General features: G+C 47.2%; 1 protein-coding gene across 1 annotated transcript; it reads right to left on the bottom strand.

Moving 5' to 3' along the window:
• Positions 1–7602: 7602 nt before the first annotated feature.
• On the bottom strand, positions 7603–23416 carry PRPF19 (pre-mRNA processing factor 19). Its single transcript, XM_010384960.2, has 16 exons — positions 23174–23416; positions 20570–20719; positions 20343–20419; positions 19625–19766; positions 19468–19541; positions 19288–19350; positions 18388–18429; positions 18184–18258; positions 17743–17818; positions 17471–17580; positions 16057–16212; positions 15736–15805; positions 15418–15503; positions 14977–15147; positions 14720–14825; positions 7603–8124 (listed from the first exon to the last, which is right to left on the bottom strand). The coding sequence occupies exons 1-16, from the start codon at positions 23190–23192 to the stop codon at positions 8027–8029; spliced, it is 1515 nt and encodes a 504-aa protein (XP_010383262.1). The 5' UTR covers positions 23193–23416; the 3' UTR covers positions 7603–8026.
• Positions 23417–24619: the final 1203 nt, after the last annotated feature.

Genomic DNA, 24619 nt, shown 5'->3' on the forward strand with positions numbered 1-24619 from the left:
GGGGACAATAACCACTGTCTCCGACCTGTGGCAGGAAGCACAGCTGCTCAGGGGCTGTCAGGTTTTGTCTCTTCCTGCCTTTTTGGGGAGGTGGGGACCGGGGCAGAGGCTGTGGCTGTATCTATATAAGACCTAAGGGAATCCCCTGCCTTTCTATTCCCCACGCCCCCACCAGCTCCCATAGATTTACATTACACATTGAGAGCAAATTACCTTCATGCTGCTTTGTTTTTAATAAAGGGAACAGAATACTTCACTGCCTGTTAGTTCAGCTGAATTCAACTCCCTGTCTGGACCCTTATGTGAGAGTATTTCATGGAAAAGTGCCACTTCTGTTCCAGCAGTAGGAACACTAGATACTCGGATCAACCTGAAGTAAACAACTAAAATACCAGATGATAAATATTTTAAAATATCCTTAGACTACTGCTGAATTAACATGGGGGAATGAGGCATGCAGATAGGCCAAAAATAAAAAGCCAAAACTCTGGGAAGTAAAATCAGCTTCTATTCTGGGAAGTACTGCAGGACCCTGGAGACCTTGGCCTTCTGCTTTGATGAGTAAAGGGGACTGCAGATCAAGCCCAGAGACTGCAAAGGCAACAAGTCCAGATGCAGGGTCTCCTCTAAAGCTGGAACTCCAGAGGGCCCAGTCCTCAGTGTAATGAAGGAGAAACAAGCCTCTGACATGAGTGGGCAGCAAGGAATCCTGCCTATTTTTATCTTGGGGCTGGATGTATTGAAAAAAAAAAATCAACCTGAGAATGCAAAGTGTAATACCCTCTACTCTGGTGTGTGCAGTCAAATCCTCAGACTGAAGGAGAGAAGAGAAAGGAGAACCCCTCAGGTTCAATCTAGGAACAAACCTCAAGGGCTGAATTTAATTTAAAGTGATCCCAGGTGGGGCGATAAAGAAAGTGATTCCCAGGCTTCAGGAAGAAGCAAACGCAGGTCCTGTCTGAAAGGTGATTTCAGCCAAAGCCTCAGAGAATTCTGACAGATCAAGTTACAAACAAGATGAGCACCTCACAAGAAGTCACAAGATACAATAAATAGCGAAAAGTCAGCGCACAAAGTGAGAAGACAGTTGCAATACATTCTTGACAAAGGATTACTATCCAAAAAGCACGTTTAAAACTGCTACGAATCAAGAAAAAGATAACACAAATGGAAAATTAGGCAAAGGACACTAACAGGCATTTCACAAGAGGAAAACTCAAATGGTCTGTAAGTGGCTGAAAAGATGTTCAACTTCAACAGTCATCACTGGCCGGGCGCGGTGGCTCAAGCCTGTAATCCCAGCACTTTGGGAGGCCGAGACGGGCGGATCACGAGGTCAGGAGATCGAGACCATCCTGGCTAACACGGTGAAACCCCGTCTCTACTAAAAAATACAAAAAAACTAGCCGGGCGAGGTGGCAGGCGCCTGTAGTCCCAGCTACTCCGGAGGCTGAGGCAGGAGAATGGCGTAAACCCGGGGGGCGGAGCTTGCAGTGAGCTGAGATCCGGCCACTGCACTCCAGCCCAGGCGACAGAGCAAGACTCCGTCTCACAAAAAAAACAAAAAACAAAAAAACAGTAATCATTAATGTGAAAAATTAAACTTCAAGATAATATTATACACCCACTAGAGTGGCAAAAATTAAAAAGCCAGAAAATACTAAGCATTGGTGAGGGTATGAAGACAGGAACATTCTACCAATGTTAATTAGAATACAAACTGGTATACCTATGTTGAAAAATTGTCATTCCCTAATACATAAGTCCTCTCCTAACCTAGAAAAATCCTTGCACCAGAATGTCCACAGAAACACTATAATAGCAAAAGAAAAATAAAAAACTAGAAACAACCCATGTCCATCATGAACACTAGAACATATAAATACATTCTGCAATATTCCTACAATCCTATTCTACAATGAATGAGAAGTAAGAGTTAACCTGTTTGTCCCTTGCAGGCTGGCCTCCCAGGAAAGGAGTGGGCCCCTTACAAGGCTCCATGGAATCTAGCCATTGCTAAGTGCCTAAGACACTGATCAGTTACAAGGTTTGGACCCCAGCCCTTTAATCATGTCAGAGGAAGGGCTGATGCTCCTCCAGCCACAAACACACTGCAGTAAATCCTGCTGCTGGCTGACCACATCAAATAACTGCAACAGCAAAACTCAGACCCTAGAGCCCTGATCAGCAAAACTCAGACCCTGATCACAGTACAAGGAGGAGCTGAGCTTCCTAATCATGCAGCTTAACAGCTCCATAGCCCAATGGCCAGGATCCCTCTCCCGGCATGCAGTCCTAGAATGAATGCACCACGCAGGACCGGCATATCTGCAGCTGCTCCTACCTTCAGTAAATGCTGTCACAGTACCCTGGTGTGAGTTCTGCTTGGCCATTTTCCTTTGTTTTCCCAATAGTGAATGAACTAGCGCTACATGTGTAAATACAGGTAATTCTCAAGGACGATGCTGAGAAGATGAAATCAAACTAGATGGAATGACTTCATTTATATAAATTTCAAAAATCAGTTCCCAAAACCCCAATGTAGTAGTCAAATTGTATAGAAAAACAAAGGAATGATTAGCACCAATTTCAGGGTAGTGGTTTTCTCTGCAGGGGCAGGGAGGGATGCATTCATTGAGGAACACACTGATGGCCCCTTATGTTTTCTTCAGCTGGCGGGTGGATACAAAGATGTTTACTATTCTTTAAACTGTACAGGTACACTTTTAGACCCTTTGGGGTGAATATTTCAGAAAACTTTTAATCTCCTGGCCTACCTTACTACAATCTGCTGGGCCTGTCTCCAACCACGGTGCTGCTCCTCCCTCCCCAGCTGCCTGTTCCCTCAAACCTGCTTTCTCACCGAGGCAGCAGTCAGTGGTCCCAGGTGTCCGAAGGGAAATTGTTTGGTGGTGTAATCAGCGCTTACTGCATCCTTTGTGCACTTGACCCTCTGAGGATCAAACCCTGCCTAGGCGTGGGGGTGGGGTTGCTAGCGCCTTTGCTCACACCAGACACCCCTACTGTTCCTCTGTCCTGTGTCCACCTAGGGAACTTCCACTTCAAAATGTGGCTGTGTCACCTCCCCAAGTCCACCTGACGTCCTAAACTGTTGCACACCCTGTCCTCTGTGCTGGCACCTCTATCAGAATTCTAGCGTCATGTCTGTATTGCTCTGTTGACTCCTGTCTCCGTGCCTGGATTATGTTCCAGCCACTCTGTGTCAACAGAGCCTTAGTTTATTAACGCAGCAGAGAAGGCAGTCAGACCATGCCTTTATACGACAGGTGTCAAGTGTCAAGGACCACCATGACCTTGGCTATGTGTGTCAATACAGTTAAATCTCAAGGGTAATGCCAGTGCAGGCAGAGCAGGGAAAATGCACAGTAGTCAACATTTACTGAGTGCCTCGTCTCTACATGAATCAGTTTACTTAATTTTTAAGAGCCCTACGAAGTCTGTCTCTTTCTTGGGTAAGTAAACACAGGGCTTGACAGAATGTTAGTTGTAACAGCCAAAATGAATGAGCCCTTTGTAGGGCTCTTAATTCTCAAGAGCCCTACGAAGAACTTATTTTTCAGATGAAGAGCCTGAGACATAAAGATCCACATCACAGAAAGGTGCACAGCTGGGATTCACACCTGGGCTGCTGGCTCCAGAGCCTGCATTTAACCATGACACTACCTCCCGGAAAGGTGTGCAGTGGGTCATCAGCTGCCCGTGTCTGTCTTCATCAGCTTGGTCTCTGAAGTCACATGGCTTAAAAACCCTAGCTGCATTATTTACTGGGTGGCCTAAACAAGGCACTTCTCTGAGCTTGTCTTCTCATCTGTAGAACGGGGACAGCACCACCTGTCTGGCAGGGTCATTCTGTGGTACTCACTGTGAAGAGCTCCATCACAGCACCAGCGTTACTGGGGAGACGGGTGTGACTACACTGCCCCCAGGTGACCTCCTTGATTAGTGCTCCAAGCTCAGGAACAATACAGATGCTTCCTCACCTTCAACAGTGGAGGCTAGGCAGGGTTTGATCCCCAAAGGCTCAAGTGCACAAAGGATGCAGTAAGCACTGATTACACCACCAATTTCCCTTCGGACACCTGGGACTACTGACTGCTGCTAGGTCCTAAACACAAAACTCACTAGCTAGACAATGTGGGCGAGTCCTTTAGAATCCACCACCCCCCAACCAAGATCTACTTCCAAAAGGTTCACCTACAGGGCAGTTGGGCCAACATCTGGTGAGCTGTGGCAGGAGGTGATAGCTCTTCATTTTGGTTGATAAAACTAACATTCTGTCAAGCCCTCTGTGTTTACTTATCAAAGAAAGAGACAGATGTTGTCTGGGCTTTGGACTGAGCCCCAAGGTTGAACCTCTCAATCTGCTACTTAGCAGCAGTGTGACATGAGCTGAAGAGATAAATGACAGCAACGGATACATGGTCCTGCCCTTAAGATTAAAATCTAGTTAAGAAAGACAAATGCGCAAACACCTTCCAGGTAACACAGCACTATGCTAAAGGCATGAACCATGGGCTCCAAGAAAACTTACTCACCTGGCAGAGCAGCAATGGGCTCCAGAGGCTTCCTGAAGGACTTGGCCTGTCTCTGGGGAGGGCAGACTCCAGGGACAGGGAACAGTAGGGTGGTAATAGTAATAGTAGCAGCAGCAAGTTTAAAAACATACATTATTTATGATGTGCAGTCCCTATTCTAAGCACTTGTCACATTCACTTCATCCTTACTCTATTCTCTAATAAGTACACTACCCCCATCTTCTGGATGAAGAAACTCCCAACAGAAAAAAAGTTAAATAATCTGTCCAAGGTCTTGCAGCTACTAAGTGCCAGAACTGGGATTCAAAGCCACACAGTCCAGTGCCAGGACTATGCTCCCACCTTCTGCTCCATTCTGCAAAGGAAGAGAGGTATGAAGTCCACATGGTATGCAGGGACCAAGAGTCTGCTGAATTGCTGGACAGCAAACGGCAAGGTGGTTTTCTTTTTTTTGAGATGGAGTCTCATTCTGTCGCTAGGCTGGAGTGTAGTGGCGCAATCTCAGCTCACTGCAACCTCCGCCTCCTGGGTTCGATTCTCCTGCCTCAGCCTCCTGAGTAGCTGGGACTACAGGCATGCACCACCACACCCAGCTACTTTTTGTATTTTTAGTAGAGACGGGGTTTCACCACGTTGGCCAGGATGGTCTCCATCTCCTGACCTCGTGATCCGCCTGCCTCGGCCTCCCAAAGTGCTGGGATTACAGGCATGAGCCACCACACCCGGCCAAGGGCAAGGTTAAGAATTAAATGAGTGGCTGGGTGTGGTGGCTCACACCTGTAATCTCAGGACTTTGGGAGGCTGAGGCTGGCAGATCACCTGAGGTCGGGAGTTCGAGACCAGCCTGTAACCCCTGGTGGTGGTGGTCCATGCCTGTAATCCGTGCTACTCGGGAGGCTGAGGCAAAAGACTTGCTTGAACCTGGGAGGCAGAGGTTGCAATGAGCCGAGATCACGCCACTGTACTCCAGCCTGGGCAACAAGAGCAAAACTCAGTCTCAAAAAAAAAGAGAATTAAATGAGCAAACGTAGGTAGTGGGCATGCAGCTCTTCTGCTGATGCGACTGCACAGATGGAAGGCCAGATGAGATGCACTGTGGAGCCTTAGGACCCAGACATTAGGCTCCCGGACGCCAGGACAGCACCAGATGTCAGTTCTAGGGCAATGGTTTGGAACTGGTGAGGGATAGATTAGTCTCTCTGAGATACATACTAGGGCTCCCCTTCTCTAGAAAAATGTACGTATGCATAGACATGCACCATGCTTCACAAAATTCTAGTGTAACTATAGCGTCCCCCCAACCCACAGATCCCCCAAGAACCTTTGTCCTTCAGTATCTCCTGCTTAGTTTTCCTGGAAAGGAAGGCAGGTCTGAAATATGCACATTACAGTTCCTTTGGCTCAGCCTCTCCTAACCAGAAACTGTTGGCCTTAGTGCTGTACCAGCCCTGAGGTCCAACTTAGCCCAGCACGTCCCCCAGTCGTGCCCTCAATCCTCTCCCACTCAAGTAACCCACTCTACCGTAACCTGCAAACCGTAGCTGTTGTTAGCCCACCTTGTACTAGGCAGTTGTCCTAACCTTTTTTTAAGTATGTCATGCCTTGGAAGAAAAGTATGATTGGTCTTTTTTTCCTCCCACCCTAAGATGGCGTCGTGCTCTGTCACCCAGGCAGTACAGTGGCAGAATCTCAGCTCACTGCAACCTCCACTTCCCAGGTTCAAGCAATTCTCCTGCCTTAGCAGGAGTAGCTGGGATTACAGGCACCTGCTACCACACTCGGCTAATTTTTGTATTCTTAGTAGAGATGGGGATTTCACCATGTTGGCCAGGCTGGTCTCAAACTCTTGACCTCATGATCTGCCCACCTTGACCTCCCGAAGTGCTGGGATTACAGGTTTGAGCCAACAGACCTGGCCCAGGTCTTTTCTTAATAATAAACACTTGTGTAAGTTAAATGGTTTATATTCAACTTGTAAAACTTAAGTGGTGTCTTTACTGTGGGGTTTTTCAAGTTTCCCTAGCTAGTAGGCATCCTGACCCTCCCAGGCAGATACGGCATGCCCAAGCTTCCCCGACAACAGAACACTGCCCCAGCAAAACATGCCCAGAGGTCTCCTGTTACGTCCACAATATGGCCTACCATACTTTGCCCCTAAAGCCCCCCACCTGGTAACACCCCATTTCTCAGCTCCCCTTCTCAGCACTATCTTTTGTCTATAATCACTGACTCCCACACTTCCTCACCTCATATCCTCTTACCCTACTCCAGGCAGGTGGCCAGCCCCAACCTTCCATCGGGATGGCCCTTGTCAGGGAACTGTCAATCACCCCAGCGTGCACACCATGGTCTCCCCCTCTTAGCCACCATGACCTCCTTCCTGTTCCTCCATACATCTGGTTCAGTCCAGCCCTAAACCTGCTCTCTGCCTGCAACACTCCTCCCCTCTTAGGTCCCTGTCATTCCAGCTTCAGCTTCATCATCACCATTTCAGAGGCCTTTCCTGACCTGCAATCTACAGCAGTCACATGACCCTACAGGAATTTCCTATAAGGCACATTCATTATTGGATCTTTGTCCCGAAACCAGTACTACCTCAGCTTTTCAATTGCCACAGTCAATAAAATAAAAAAATCTCCTTTTTGACTTATGCCAGCTGAGGACAGGCTTTCTAGCACCCACAACTAAAGAACCCTGACGGAGATGCTCAGACCTCTCCACCAGCAAGATCCAGCTAACCTTCCCTGCAGGTCTCCCTCCCTTCCAGGCTTGTGTAGGAAACCAAGTCCACAAGGCAAGTGGCAGGACTAGTGATTTGAGGCCTTGAAACTCAAAGTCAAGAACCTCAGGGACATGGCAGATTTCAACTGCAGATTTGTTTTTATCTCTGCTGTGCAATTAAAAAAAAAAAAAAAAAAAAAAAGGGTAAGAGCTGTGAAAGGAAAGGAAGATGGGCTTCCCGGAAGTCAGTGCCCCAGTGTGTGCTCCCTCCCCTTGACCTTCCCAGCCCTGGGTGCTCCTGGTGCAGACAGACACAGGGAGGTGGTTATGTTTATTGTTTTCTTTTTTTAATGAAACTAGATCACTGCTTACAAAACCCTGCACGGCCCTCCTGCCCATCCCCTTCACAGTTCCCTTGGCTCAGCCTCTCCTGTCTCACAGGAACTGCAACAAAATGGGTGTGGAACAGCCACCACTGCGTCCATTGGACGACAGGAAGGGAGAGGCCCTGGGCCTTTAGAGGGTGACAGTTCTTCCTTCCACATCCGTTCCCATGGGGCCTGGAGGTGCATGGATGAGGGTGGTCCATGCCACCATGGTTCTCAGGCCACCACTCAGACCAGAGTGAAATGATGTGAATGTCCCACCCCACAGAGCCCCCTCCCCCCACAGATTCCCCCCACCCCCCCACCCCCTAATTCTACCCCTCTACTGAGATGAGGCCCAGCTTCCATCAGAAGGGCCAGGGCCTACAGGCTGTAGAACTTGAGGCTTCTGTCCATGCCTGTTGAAGCGATGAACTTGGCGTGATGCCCGAAGGCCACCCCTGTGGTCAGGCCGCTATGCTCTGAGAAGAAAGAAAGAGGCAACTGTGAGAAGGCTTTTCCTCCTTTATCCTCCTTTAGTCTGAACACTGATCCCTAATAACATGTTCCCAAACAATCAGGCCTTCCCTAATTAGTATTTACCACACCGCAGGCTCCTGCTTGTTTTCCCCAGGCTGACCTGCACGCTACCCCCAGTGCCTCCCTCAGTGCCTATCATTTTTCACTGTAGGACGAATGAATAAAGCAATGCCAGCCCCTTCTCACCTGGGCTTTCTGGGCAACTGCAATTCAGCTAGGTTTAGCTGAAAACCTCAGAGCTCAGCTTGTTTATGCCTAGGGCTCACTCCTTGCTCGTAAGTGGAACAGTCCATCGGCATGTTCTAGCTCATGGGGTTCCAACCCCAGGGTGCTCAGGCCCCTAACACAGAGCAGGATCAGATAAGGGGCAGATGGGGCTGGGCAACATTCCTCATGGGACTCAGGAAATTCATGAACATCTGGCCAAATTCCTTCTAGATTTAGGATCACACCTGGAGTCAAAGAACTCCCCATTAAAAAGTTTACGCTGTATTTTCAGCTACCCAACTCAGCTCCAGATCAAAACACCAGGTACAGTACGGGGTGGAAACTAGTGAGTCATACTGTTAGGATGGACACCTCTGTCACACACACACACCAAGCAGGGCTCGGGAGAATACGGGGCAAGAAGAAGTATCTTGTATCCTGCTCACAACCTGCTACTGAGGACAAGAATGTCATCAACAAACACAGCAGTAGCTCCCATTCATGCAGCATCTTAAGTGAGCATCAGGCACCCTGTTAACCAGCATATTAGCATGCCACCTCCACAACACCAGCTGCCACACTCTAAAAGCTGTGCCAATATTCCCATTTTCTAGATGAAAGAGCTAAAGCTCTGAAGGGGAAAGCCACGTACCCAGGGCCACATAACTGCTACGCTAGAAACCGTTATCCATTCTCTCACCATCTCATACTTTTCTTCTCTAGCACTTTTACTTGCAATTAAATGTGTACGTGTGAAATTAATCTACATTTGCCTTTCTAACCTGACTATAAATTACATCAGTGCCCAAATCGGATCTGTCTTATTCACTGCTCTGTCCCACAACAGACTAAGACCCAATGCTGAGTAAGAACAACTGCAAATCCTGACTATGTGCCAGACACTGTTCTGACCTATGTATTCACAGACAGTTCCCAATTTACCATGGTTCGACTTGCAGTATTGTCAGCTTATGATGGATTTATCAGGATATGGCTCCATCGTATGTCAAGGAGCACCTGTATGTATTTTCATCTAAACCTCAACAACCCCACTGAGTCTGTACTGTTACCATTCCCACTTTTCTGAGGCTCCAGAGAGGTTAAGTAATGTTGGATCTCAGAAAACAATACCCCAAAGTATGGTGGTTTGGCATGCTGAGGGCTCTGAAGCAAGGTCTCTCTGACCATGTCCTGCCCTCCTGTTTCTTGGCCCTCTTTCTCTATCTGACTAAGGGCAGATCATCTGAAAGGAACATCATGAATCCCTTCCCTGGGAATCTCAACCCGGGAAAATGAACTGGTCTCACAAGAGACTAGATGCCAGTCTTTGTCACATACTATCGTGCATTATTTATCTAAGGTCTGCTCTGAGACAACTTTTATTACCTGAGAGACTCTGTAGTGCACTTCCTCCCCATGCCCCTACACAACTTGTGTCACCACCACCCCCTAGAAGCCTTAGGCCCCTACTCCCTTCTGCAGCTCAGGATGCCACCGAGTCATGTGTCACATAATGACATGTCGGCGATGGACCACACAAACAATGGTCCCATAAGATTACAGTGGAGCTGAAAAATTCCTATCACCAAGTGATGTCATAAACATCATCATGTCACCGTGCAATGCATTACTCACGTTTGTGGGGATACAGGTATAAACAAAACTATTACACTTGCAGTTGTATAAAAGTATAACAGCTGGGCGCGGTGGCTCACGCCTGTAATCCCAGCACTTTGGGAGGCCAAGGCAGGCAGATCATGAGGTCAGGAGTTTGAGACCAGCCTGGCCAACATAGAGAAACCTTGTCTCTACTACAAATACAAAAAAAAAAAAAAAAAAAAATTAGCCAGATGTGGTGGCACACGCCTGTAGTCCCAGCTACTACGGAGGCTGAGGCAGGAGAAACACTTGAACCCGGGAGGCGGAGGTTGCAGTGAGCCAAGATCGAGCCATTGCACTCCAGCCTGGGTGACAGAGCAAGACTCCATATCAAAAAAGAAAAAAAAAAAAAAAAATTATAACACAATTAGGTACAGTACAAATAACTACGTTACTGGTTTATGTATAGGCATATCTCAGGGATATTGCTGGTTCAGCTCCAGGCCACCAATAAAGCAAATATTGCAATAAGGCAAGGCACACAAATTTTTTTGGTTTCTCAGTACATATAAAAGTTATGTTGGCCAGGCATGGTGGCTCATGCCTATAATCCCAGCACTTTGGGAGGCTGAGACAGGTGGATCACTTGAGGTCAGGAGTTCAAAAACCAGCCTGGCCAACATGCGGAAACCCCGTCTCTACTAAAAATACAAAAATTAGACGGGTGTGATGGTGCACGCCTGTGCTAGAACCCAGGAGGTGGAGGTTGCAGTGAACTGAGATCGTGCCACTGCACTCCAGCCTGGGTGATAGAGTGAGACTCCACCAAAAAAAAAAATGTTATGTTTACACTATACTGCAGTCTATAAGTGTGTAATAACATTATGTCTAATAAACAATGTACATACCTTAATCAAAAATACTTTATTGCTACAACATGCTAACAACCATCAGACACTTCAGTGAGTTGTAATCTTTTTCCAAGACCCACCAGCAGGGTCTTGCCTTGATGCTCATGGCTGCTAACTGACAAGGGTGGTGTCTGCCGAAGGCTGAAGTGGCTGTGGCAGTTTCTCAAAATAAGACAACAATGAAGTTTAACACATCATTTCATTCTTCCTTTGACAAAAGATTTCTCTGTGATGGATGCTGTTTGATAGCATTTTACCCACAGCAGAACCTTCAGACTGGAACCAATCCTCTCAAATTCTGCACCTGCTTTATCAATTAAGTTTATGTAATATTCTAAATCGTTCATTACCATTTCACCAATGTTCACGGCATCTTCACCAGGAGTAGATTCCAAAAAGAAACCACTTTCTTTGGTCATCCCTAACATCTCCTCATCCATTAAAGTTTTAATATGAGACTGCAGCAATTCAGTCACAGCTGTAGACTCCATTCGGATTCTAGTTCTGTTACCATTTCCTCCACATCTGTAGTTACTCCCTCCACTGAAGTCTTCAATCCCTCAAAGTCATCCACGAGGGTTGAAGGGTTGGAATCAATTTCTTCCAAACTCGTCTTCATATTAATAGTTTAACCTCCTCCCATGAATCACAAATGCTCTTAAGGGCATGTAGAATGGTGAATCCTTTCCAGATTTTCAATTTACTTTGTCCAGATCCATCAAAGGAATCACTATCCATGGCAGCTATAGCTTTATAAAACATATTTCATATTTCAAGTCTTATTACTTAAGACTTGAAAGTCAGAATTACTCCTTGATCCATAAGCTGAAGATTGGATGTTAGCAGGCATGAAACATCTCCATCTCAGCTGTAGGGTAATGAGGTGCATTGTAATATTTTGAAAGGAATCTATTTTTCTGAACAGTACCTCTTAATGGTGGGCTTAAAAAACATTCAGTAAACCATGCTGTAAACAGATGTGTTGTCATCCAGACTTTGTTGTTCTATTTACAGAGCACGGGCAGAATAGATTTAGCCCTGCATTCTTAAGGGCCCTACAATTTTCAGAATGCTAAATGAGTTTTGGCTTCAATGTAAAATCACCAGCTAGCTGCATTAGTCCCTAACAAGGGAATCACTCCGATCTTTGCAGCTTGGAAACCAGGCATTGACTTCTCTCTAGCTGTGGAAGTTCTAGATATTACCTTCTTCCAACAGAAGGCTATTCCATCTACACTGAAAATCTGTTGAGTGTAGCCACCGTCAATGATCTTAGCTAGGTCTTCCGAAAAACTTGCTGCAGCTTCTACATCAGCATCTGCTGCTTTACCGTGCACTTTCTGTTATGGAGATGGCTTCTTTCCTTAAACCTCAGGAACCAACCTCTCTGCTAGCTTCAAACTTTTCTTTCAGCCTTCATAGAATTCAAGAGTTAGGATCTTGGTCTGGATTACGGTTTGGCTTAAGAGAATGTTGTGGCTGGTTTGATCTTCTATCCAGACCACTGAAACTTTCTCCATATCAGCAATAAGGTTGTTCTGCTTTCTTATCATTCATGTGTTCACTGGAGTAGCACTCTTAATTTCCTTCAAGAATTTCCCTTTGCTTTCATAACTTGACTAATATTTGGTGTTAAGAGGCCTAGCTTTTGGCCTATTTGGCTTTTTGCATGCCTTCTTCACTAAGCTCAATCATTTCTAGCTTTGAATTTTAAGTAAGCAACATGGGACACTTTCTTTCACTTGAACACGGAGAGACCATAATACGGTTATTAACTGGCCTAGTTTCAATATTGTTGTGTCTAGGAGAATAGGGAGGTCTGAGAGGGAGAGAGATGGGGAACGGCTGGTGGGTGGAGTGGTCAGAACACACACACCACTTCATTTATCGATTAAATTTAGTATCTTACATAGGCACATTTCATGGTGCCCCTCCAACAATTACAATAGTGACATCAAAGATCACTAATCAGAGATCACCATAACAGACACAATAAATCATGAAGTTTGAAATACTGTGAGAATTACCAAAATTTGACACCCAGACACAAAGTGAACACATGTTGTTGGAAAAACGGCACTGACAGACTGCTCGGGGCAAGGTTGCCAAAAACCTTCAATTTATAAAAAGCAAAGTATCCACAAAGTACAATAAAGCTAAGTGCAATAAGACGAGGTATGCCTATCCTATACTTTTTTTGGTATTATTTTAAGTATACTCTTTCCACTTATAAAGGAAAGTTAATTGTAAAACAGCACCAAGCAGGCCCTTTCAGGAGGTATCCTAGAAGAAGGCATTATCATCCATAGGAGATGACAGGTTTACGTGTGTTAGTGCCCCTGAAGACCTTCTGGTGGGACAAGATGTGGAGGTAGAAGACAGTGATGTTGGTGCTATGGTTAGGCTTTGTGCCCCCACCCAAATCTCATCTTGAATTGTGGTGCCCATAATCCCCACGTGTTGTGGGAGGGAGCCAGTGGGAAGTAATTGAATCATGGGGGTGGTTACCCCCATGCTGTTCTCATGACAGTGAGTTCTCACGAGATCTGATAGTTTTATGAGGGGCTTTACCCCCTTTGCTCGGCATTTGTCTCTCCTGTCACCATGTGAAGAAAGACGTGTTTGCTTTTCCTTCTGCTATGACTGTAAGTTTCCTCAGGCCTCCCTAGTCACTGGGAGTCAATAAAACCTCTTTCCCTTATAAATTACCCAGGCAGTTCTTCACAGCAGTGTGAGAACGGACTAACACAGTTGGTGATCCTGATCCTGTGTAGGTCTATGGTAATGTGTGCTTGTGTCTTAGTTTTTAACAAGAAAAGTTTAAAAAGTAAAAAATAAAAATAAAAAAATTAGAAAACAGAAAAAAGCTTCTAGAATAAGGATATAAAGAGAGACAATATTTTCATACAGCTGTACAATGTGTTTTTGTTTTAAGCTAAATGTTATTACAAAATAATCCAGTTTTTTAAGTTTATAAAGTAAAAGTCAGTTAAGGCTTATTACTGAAGAAAACGCTGTTTATGAATTTAGTAAAACCTAAATGAACTGTGTTTATAAAGTCTACAGGAGCGTACAGTAATGTCCTAGGCCTTCACACTCACTCACAACTCACTCACTGAAAGCAGCTTCCAGTCCCGCAAGCTCCATTCACAGCAAGCAATACACCAGTGTACCATTTAAAAAAATCTCTTCTACCTTATTTTTACTGAACCTTTTCTATATTTACATTTGTTTAGATACACAAATACCACTGTGTTATAACTGTATTCACTACATGTAATATGCTGTACCGGTTTGCAGCCTAGGAGCAGTAATAGACTACACCAAGGTTATAGCAACAGCCTTGGTGTGTAGCAGGCTACACCATTCAGATACGTGAGTTCACCCTACAATGGTCACACATGACGAAATCGCCTAACGAGACATTTCTCAGAACAGACCCATTATTAAGGGATATACAGACCGTATAAGCTTCAATCATCCGACCCTTCTGCAGGTCTGATATAACGTGGGCCTCCCGTGCATACGCACGTAATTCAAACGGCTTTCCTCCTGTCACTCTGTCTAATGTTCATTGATTTTAGATTCAGTTATCAAACCTTCAGAGGGAGGAGTTTTCTCTCCCTTCAGTAACCTGCCCAATGCCACAGGGCATGGAAGTGGCACAGCGAGTACTAGCATCCACTGCCACGCAGTCTGACTCAGTCTGCTTCCTTAGCCATAAAGCTCTGTCTCAGGTGGTAACCAAATTCCTAACCCAGTGAGGCTTCCCTCCGGGCCTGGGCACTAGAGACCCCAGGAGCCCAGGACCAGCCTCTACCTGTAAAGTGAAGAATCTCCGTCCATTGTTTGCAGATGTAGATCTGGACATCCGTGCCCCCAAGGGCTAGGTAGGTACCACTCTGGTCGAAGATCAGTGACTTTACCTGCCAGAAACAGAAAGAGAGAAGGTCACACAAGGGGAACAGAAACTGTGGGGCAATTGCGGATAAGCAGAAGCAATTAGATTAATTCAATAAATAATCGACAAACAAGGAGACGCAATGGAAAGCTGGGTGGGGTGGGGGAAGGGCATACCTCGAAGTTGTTATCCAGCTGCAATGTCTTAAAGTTCTTAAGCTTGCGCAGATCCCATAGCTTGACAGAGGAGTCATCAGCCGCTGTAGCCAGGTAGTAACCATTCTCAGAGAAGGCGATGCTAGTGATGGGGCCCGAGTGGCCAGGGAAGTTGGCCACATTAGTACGTTCCTACAGTGGCGGTGGGTAGTAAAATACGTCACCCACAGATCATGAGAGGAAGAAAATGGAGCTCACCAAACCCCTACCTGAGATGTCCCTCACTGTCCTTCCAGGAAGGACAGCCAGTGGGACCCCCCAGACCACACCATCATATCACACAGGCATAGCCAGTGATGGCACCTTCAGTGCCAGGTGCCACAAGGACCTAATCAGCGCCACATTGTCACAAACACTCCTTCTGGCCCCCCGGGCCTCAGATGGAGGCCTACCGTATCCTACCTTCAAGTCCCAGATCTTGATCTGAGAGTCCATGGTTCCTGTGCCAAAGATGAGTCCATCAGGGTGGAACTGTGCACAGGTGAGAGCTGTGGAGGAGGAAGACGGACCTGTGGTCAGAGCCCACCAGGGAGAGACTAAGAGCAGCAAAGTTAGGTTCCTTGTTCTTCACGGTCCTCAGTGCACCCAGCACAAAGCCTGCACTAGGTAGGTGCTGATGGCAAATGTATCTTTAGAACAAATAAGCAAACAACTAAATAAAATGTAAAAGTAAATAATAAATAGCAAACAAAAAGGCTGAGTGCCTACGAGGCAACTTACAGCAGCCGGAGGTCTCATCTGTAACCTTGGTGAGCACACGCCCTGTCTGGATGTCAGAGAAAGCCCAGTACTGGGGGGCGGAGGGGGGGGGGGTAAAAAAAGAGAGAGAGAGAGACAATGGAGTCAGTGAGAAAGTGGGTCCCAGGCTTTGGTGGCCTTTCAAGTAGACAGAGCCCCTGGTTTGGTAAACCCTGGCAAACCTAGCATCTCCCAGCAGAGAGGAAACATTCTCCTTTGAGGTTCTGGGGAACCAGCTGGGGTGGGAAGATGTTCAAGCTTGGGGACCAGCAGGCCTCTCCAGGGCACTGGCTGGGACCGCACCTGATCATCGGAGGAGCTCAGGAGATAGTCACCAGTGGCGTGGAGGCTGAGGCCTGTCACAGCACTCTCATGGGCCCGAACCACCTGTACACAAGAGGCATTGGGGACCGACCAAATCCTGATAGTGGCATCGGGAGAAGCAGAAAACACCAGGTCCTACAAGGAAAACAAAGACAGAGTATCAGAGAAGAGACACAGATCAAAACAATGTTATAAAAGGGGCAGGGGATGCGCACAACTACCAATAATTGCTTCACTTTTCAGCCCTGCCCTCCCTGGAACCACCTACCCACCCAATGGTGCCCACGACAGCCAATGGTAAACGCTATTAAAGTCGTAACTCATACAGCATCAGGGCTTGTGGAGGCGTCCTCGCCATCTAGTGGTAAAAAGGCTAACTGCAACAGAGAGCAATTTTCCCATTTCCAGGACCAAAGGACGAATGTAGCTAGTACAACTGAGGGACTGCAGTTTTCATTCTATTTCATTGAAATTTAAGTAGCCACATGTAGCTAATTGCTACTCTACTGTATGGCACAGGTCTGGGCAGTACTGGGACTGGAAGGGGCTGCATGGCTGTATTTCAGTGCATCCCACATTTATGGATTTCCAGGGTAAGTTAGTTTTCCAAAAGATTTGGGGCAGGGAGAGAATTTCATGTCACTCACCAATTTTTTGTTTAGTTAGGATATTAAAAGCCACAAGGCAAAAATAACTACCATCTTTTTTATCAATACAATTTCATGAGACCTAACTATTAATACCCCATAAGCAAGAAAACAGTGCTCTCGATATGAGTATTTTAGTCATGAAAAATTCACAATGTCATTCTTACATTTCTCATTTCCCTAAGGTCCAAGGGAAAGCTCGACTGGGAAGCACTAAACCAACCACTGTCCTACAGCCCCAAACCCAAACTGTCTTAGGCTTGAAATTCGAATCCCATAATATCATTAATCCAGTCCCATGAGTTACCTTTACCCTGTAAACCAAAGGTTCTGTTTACAACCCACACACTTTCAATAGTCAATATGACTTTTACCCATCTTGGAGGGTCACGGGAAAGCAAATATATCTGTCTTCCTCATACCTGTGAGGTGAGATTGAGTTGAGCTTTGTTTTCTGTAGTTTATATGCCGAACACTATAAGATTTTTTCTTTTCCTAATATAAAACATTTCAATGAATATGCTTGTCAAACTACACATTTCCTTTCTCTCCCTGGCTGGAAGGTGGTCTTTAGAAGGTCCTATGCAGAGTGAAGGGCAGTCTCCACAACTCCAAAGTGAAGCCCTTCCAAGTGTCCACTCAGGAGTCAGCGCTCTTTCTCAGCCCCACTTCACAGAGACAGTAGGGTGGTAAGGGACAAACAACAGCCAAGGAAAGAAGAACCAAGGGTGGCAAGAACCCCTTACCTGGGAAGGGTGAAACACCACGCTGGTGACCTTCTTGGTATGGCCTTTGAGGGTAGCCAGAATTTGTTCCGAACTTTTGTCAAACACAACGACATTTTTATCTGCCCCACCTGGAGAAGACCCAAAGAGACGATACAATGAGTCAGGCCCACCCAGGCCCTTTTGCTGAAGGAAATGCTTTTGTCCCCATGCCCACGAAGAGGACAAGGAGCATGCAAATTCCCCGCTGCCCCTCCCCACCTTGGCCTGCTGGGCTAGGCCCAGACTCTCACCAGTGAGGATCTTGTTGGTGTCAGACGGGCAGAGGTCCAGGGCCAGGATCCCAGGAATGCTGGCACTATGCAACCCCTTTGCAGAAAGACACACCAAATCCTGTCACAGCCAAATCACAGCAGGCCACAAAGCCACAGGTCTCCCCTACTGCCATCCCCAGTCACTCATGTTCTCAGGGGAGCAAGAGTTACTTCTACTCCTTATCCATACCTCTTGGCTATCTGCCTGGTGCGGTAACTCCCTCACTGCATCACTGGGAAACCCATAGCTGGGCAGGAAGAGGAGCCCTGACAGCTCAGCAGCCCAGGCAAGAAACGGCGCCAGGAACACCGCCAGGAGCCCGGGACAGCTCTGTACTCAGCACTCCCCATGCTGGCCCGCCCACCCCAGAAACAAAACAGGAGGGCTGTCTCCAAGACAGTGAAGACCCAGACACTCACCACGTGGGACGCCACCTGCCGGTATTTGCTGAGCTCTTCTGGCTTCACCAGCTCCTCAGGCACAGTCTTCCCTCTCTGAGAAAACAAAAAAGCCCCCAAAGTAGAGCAGCAATGAATCCAAGATTAGCCAGCTCCCTTTCTCCTAAGGGGTCAACTGCCTCCCACCAGGCCAGCTCTTTCTCCTGGCTTCAAAAGAGAACTCACCTTCTTGCGCTCCGTGGTTAGCACAGTGGCTTTGTCTTGAAGCTGGGGAAGAATAGGCTCAATGTGAGACAAATTATCTTGCAAGGAGAAAAGCACATCGGATGCTGGTCACATGTGTGCTTTCACAAGCAACACCCAGAACTTGCTATCTGCCAATTCCTACATTACAGGCTTAAAGGCATTCTCTCTTCTTACTTTCATCCCAGCTTTATAAGGGGGGTGTTGATGACCTTATTTTACAGCTGAGGACACTGAGCCTCAGAGAAGTGAAGTCAATTGCCCAAGGTCGCAGAGGTGATAAATCGCAGAGCAGGAATAGAGGCCAGGACTGCAGAGCTCCCATAGGTCTACACGCCACTATGCCAAGGGCTCAGACACATGCTGACAATTTGAACTGCTCAGAAAGACACTAAAAAGCCCTGCAAATGAGACTCGAACTGGACTTGCAACCAGGAGCCCAGCTCTGCCTCTCAGATGTGTCTTTCATCTGTAAAGTAAGGATTATCATTCCTGTCCTATTGCCCTCCAGAAAAAAAGCAAGAAGACATATAAAAGTAGTTTACTATCTGCAAATAATCCCAAAAACAGCAAGAGCTAAAAGGTGCACTTATCAGTAATTAAATCGTTTAGATTCCCACATCAAGCCTATAAAGTGGATATTATTATACTCTCAGTTTAGAAGCTACAGAAATGAGACTCGGAAATTGGCTAAGGAAGCCAAGGTCATATAGCTTACAAGTAGTGGTATCAAAATACAAACCCAGGCAATCTGGTCCCAGAATCCATGCTCTGCACCACTCAACCCCCAAAAGCATAGCGATTTTAGTCACGATGGACTCCAGACAGATGGTGAAAAGTAAGGGCCCATCAGCACTCCCACCAGGTGAGAGCAGGACTTACCTTCTGAATAATCTCTGGGGTCATTCCCACCAGCTCACCCAAATCCATTGGCTCGCCTGCACCCTGAAGAGAAGAAAGGTGAGGGTGAGGGGCACAGAGCACCAAAGACACCTGCATAAGGACAGCTCTGTGGGCCACTGCACACAAATGGGCTGCTGGTAAGGGAAGGGGGACACTTACTACAACACTTGGTTGGGAACTTGGCACAGCCTGGGGCACAATGAGACCAGCCTGTGGTTTCAGGGTAGCCAGAGCTGAGAGAAAAGACGATGTTAGAAATGGGATATTATAAAGCAGAACCAGCCCAGGGTGGGGGATGGCAGGGGACAGGCTGCACCTTCTCGGGCAGCAGTGACTTCCTTGGTGAGACGGGCAATGACACGGCAGGCAGCATCGTGCTGGTACAGAGCGTGCGACAACTCTTGGCGGGTTGTCTGCAGCTGCTGGCGCAGAGTGAAGCTGTGCAGCATGACTGCATCCTGGGAGAGGCAAATATTACTGTGAGCTTAAGTGGGGGGCGCAGGGAGCACCCAGTGGAGTCAGCTCTTGGGGAGGGGATCCTGCTTCCTATCCCACAGCCTAGACCAGTATCAGTGACCCAAACAATATCCGAGCACCATGAATGTGCCAGCAGACACTCTTGAGCTCCTACCCCAAGCCGAACACTGGGCACACAGACAGGAGTGGGAGTCAGCTCTTTCCCATCCCCACCTTCCCTAATTTACTGGCAAATTCCAGCTGTCATGCCGTCACCTCTCTAAAAGAGGATAACAACACTGCTGCTGCTGCTATTTATTGATTGCCCTCTTTGTGTCAGGCACTGTGCCAGACAGTCCTGCAGGATGTATTCAATCATTCAATTCATAATTCTAGAGCACCTACTACGTACCAGGCACTGCTCTCAGTGCTGGGGATACAACAAAGAATAAAACAAATCCCTGATGTCACAAAGTTTACCCTCTAAATAATGCTCCATCCTTCCCACCCCCAAGTCCTAACTCAGCGATGCACTCTCTTCAAGTGGGGAAGATGCTGATTCTCTTGCAGGAACTCACCCACTCATCCTGCAAGGCTTTCAGAATGGCCGGGATGCTGGTGGCTGAGGGAGGCTTGGGCCGGATTGGGTGAGCAACTGCCAAAAGGGAAAGCAGGTATGAAGAGCATAACCCAGGGACCTCCCCTGCCGTCACATCTTTTCCTTTTAGCCATAAACAGCCCACCACCTCCCATCCTCTCAGGCTCTGAGCTAAGATGGCCCTAGACTAAGGCAGCCAATAGGCACCTTTGATGTCGATGAGCTGCTCCTCGGAGAGAGGCTGGTTGTTGATGGGGTCGGTACCATTCTCTGCAATGTACTTCTCAATGAGCCGCCGCTCATAAACATGATTAGAGACAGGGGACACACATGGGTGCTCCGGCACTTCATTAGAGACTGTAGAGAAAAGGCCGGCAGTGAGCTTGGAGTGAAGGCAATCTTGAGCCTAGAGGATTCCTCATCTGCTATTAGCCCCAACAAGACTAGGCATCCTCACAATCAACTAGCAGAAAGCAAGACATCTGACCCTAAGCCAGTTCTGTACTGGCCCCAGAATGCTTTCCAGCTGTGGAACTAGCTTTTCCTTTAGTCTCCTGACAATCAGATAGTCAACGAATAATTATTAACAACCACTATGTGCCAAGTACCTAGAGAACAGCAGTCCATTATCACCACCTCATATCTGAACAATGATTGTGTATTCTATGAATACAGTTTACTCCATGACATGGAGACACACATGAAGCCATTCAAATCCCTCCCTTCCATCTTAGTCTATAGCTCCAGAGGGATTATCAAAGAAATTATAAAGTCTGAGAATATAGGAATAACAAACTCAGTTTCTCCTATCCTCTCACAAAACAAAATACTTCTGTGACCTCAGATGTGACCATCCGCGTGTCCTCCAATTCAATTCTGACACCAGGTACCTGGAGATAGTAGTGTCAGATCACACAGGTTGAGGTCTCAGTCCCACCAGACTCCCCCGCCCCTTCAGATGCCAGTCGCAAGCTCCAGGTTGTTTGACCTGTTCTTCTGATCTACCAGCTGTAAATCAGGGTTCCCATGACCCCCTTTTTGGGTTCAATTAATTTGCAACAGTGACTCACAGAATTGTGGGAAACACTTATGTTGACCAATTTATTATAAAGGATATTACAAAGGGTATAGATGAAGAGGTGCATAGGATGAGGTATGGGAGAAGGAGTACAGAGCTTCCCATGCCCTCCCTGGGCACCCCACCCTCCAGGAACGCCCACATGTTCTGCTATACAGAAGCTCTTTGAATCCCGCCCTTTTGTATTTTTATGAAAACTTCATTACAAAGGCATAATTCAATAAATCACTGGTCACTAGTGACAACTTCAGCTCCTCTCGTTCCCCAGGTAAGTGGGGGGTAGGACTGAAAATCCCAACCTTCTAATACCCTTTAGTCTTTCTAGGTGACCAGTCCCCATCCTGAAGCTATTGAGGTCTGCCAGCTACCAGTCAACTGATTAGCATACAGACACTTATCACCTGGAACATTCCAAGGAGCAAAGTGGCAATCATTACAATAAAAATATTTACATGGCACATGTCTATGTGCCAAGCACAATTCTAGGCATACAGTACAGTAATTCATCTTCACAACAACCCGCAATAGAGGTATCATTTACACTCTTGCCTGCGTAGACCGTGCGCCCCTTGAGGATAAGGATTACAGCTGGTCTCTCACTTCCAGTACAATGCAGATGCCCCCGGGGCACTCGGTAAACATCTAACGAATGAGTGAACCCTGCCAGGAAACATGGTGCTGGGGAACGTAAAAGAGAGCTTTCCCAAGACTGGAAGGAAACAATGAATGTGAAGGTACTTTGCGAGCTGTAATTTCTTCAATGTGAGGGATTCCTTTTCCATCATTTCCCTTCCTTCTTCCCCCTCTCTGGGTCAATGCACAGGTTCTGAGAAGAGAAGGAGGTGAATAGCAAAAGGGAGGGGAAACGAGTAATCTGATGAAACAACGAAAAGGGAAAGGAAAACGTCTGTACGTCATGATAAAATATCAAAGGGAAAGATAGTGGAAGGTATGGAAAAGCATGGATTCAGGGTCCAAACTCCGTGTCACCTAACTACGTCATCCAGCTCTGCCACTGACTAGCTACGCATCCTTAGATAAGCCCCGCTCTTCCTGAGCCCTGCATCCTCATTTGCAACACCAGGATCTTTTCTCCTTTAGGGAATTCTTGTGAGCATAAAATGAGATCATAGACTTGGGAGCGCGTTGTAAACCAATAAGGGATTTATAAATGTGCGCTGTTTTTAATTAGTCATACACTGTAAGGCTGGGAGCCATATACCTAGCTGCCAGCCTTGCCTACCTCTAACTCATCATGTGACCTTTGCAAATTGCAAAACCTGCGACTATCCGAGCGAGGCCTCGCAAAATATCCAGTGCAATGTTCTCAATTTTGCAGATGGGGAAACCAAGGCACACAGCCTTAAGCCAATTCACAAAGCCAATAGGAGGCGGACCCTGGACAAGACTTCGGATTTCCTCACTCTTATATCAAGGCTGTTTCCCCTGCACCAGCTCCCTCTGTTCAGGCCTGTTTTCCACTCGGGAGAATGAGGCGACCTGCCTCAGTAATGCCTGCGACAATAAACCTCTGGCACTATGTAAACTGCAGAGCACTGCGCAAATGCACCCCGCTCCGAGGGGAGGGCTCCGGGGCTGACAGGCCGCCGCTCAGCCTCTGGAGCGCCTCATTCCCGCCGCCACCCCGGCCCCGGCGCCGCAGTGGCCCGCACACGCTCCCGCGCCGCTCTCCGGCCTCCTGCGACCCGCGCTCGGCCGCAGCCAACACTCACTGGAGCAGATTAGGGACATGGCGCCGTCGCCGCGCTCCGAGGCGCCACACGCCGGACTCTGGGACTAGCTTCTGAGCCTCCGCGAGCCACTTCCGGTCCCCCGCTGCTGCCGGGACTGCTCCGCTGCGAGCTGGGAGCCGCCAGTCGAGCGATGCTCGCGTAGCGCTTCACGTGGGAATGCGGACAGCCGCGCGCCACTGCCTCCAGCACCTAACGGAAATAGACCTTTCCCAGAATGCAGCCGGACAGGAAAGGGCCCGCCACGAACACTCGGTTATTTCCGGATTGACTCGGCTCGTTCCGTAAAGCGCCCGGGGATTGGCGGGGGCGTCGGGAGAGAGGAGACTCGAAACTACATTTCCCATGACGCAGTGGGAACTTAAAACCAAAGCAATTGGACAGCACTTGTTTTGACAACTGTGCGGCACTGTGTCACGGGACCCTGGTCTTTGAAACCTTGGTGTGCGCGACAATTTCCCAATGAGTTTGTTAAAATGCAGATTCCTCGGGTCTGCGTAGACAGAGTGTGCCCCACGCTATTCTAAGTCAGGTGTTTCTCGGGCCACCCTTTAAGAGACACTGCTGGATGGCCTGGTGAAAAATACAGAGGCAGATGGGCAGAGGAACTAAGAAAACAGCTAAGACAGCGTTTTGGTCCTGACTACTACCGTTTCGCTCTGTGATTTGGGGCAATTCACATTGGCTTCCCTGCCCTTTCATCTTTGTCAAAGGCAAAATCACAACAAATTTAGTTTAAAGGTTTTTTTTTGTTTGTTTTTTGTTTTTGTTTTTAAGAGACGGACTCTGGCAATGTTGCCCAGGCTGGAACGCAGTGGCTATTCACAGGTGCAATCGTAGCAATCATTGCTATCACAGGTGCATCCTGGAACTCCTGGGCTCAAGTAATCCTTCTGCCTCAGCCTCCAGAGTAGCTGGGACTTAGGGTGCAATTCTATAAAATTGGGCAGCGCCTCACACTATAAAATATAATGATTGTTCCAATGAGCTGAACAGGGGAGCTTGGTTTTATAGACAGAAAAGGACTGAGGAAAACAGAAACAGAACAAAAAGGGGATTGGTCATTTGGTAATCTCAAAATTACTTTTCTTGTAAAGGTTAAAGTGGAGGGTACTTCTTTATCATGCCATGTAAAACTTGCCTTTTTGGGAATTTAGCTCTCCCCGCCAACACACACGCGCGCACACACACACACACACACACACACACTCTCTCTCTCTCTCAGAAGGTCATAAAGATCTTAGTTTCAGCTCATTGGTGTGGAACTTCAGCAGGACTAACTCTTTTTAGCTTGATCTGTTAGGCCTAGCGCAAGAGCTCAGGCCAAACCAATGGCCTCCTATAAATTTATTTTGTATTTTCTATTTCTCTTCCAGCTCAGATAGTGTATGATTCTTTGTGGATATCTGTAAGATAAGATACTCTGAG

Source organism: Rhinopithecus roxellana, chromosome 15 (genome assembly GCF_007565055.1).
Source record: "Rhinopithecus roxellana isolate Shanxi Qingling chromosome 15, ASM756505v1, whole genome shotgun sequence".
Taxonomy (NCBI): domain Eukaryota; kingdom Metazoa; phylum Chordata; class Mammalia; order Primates; family Cercopithecidae; genus Rhinopithecus; species Rhinopithecus roxellana.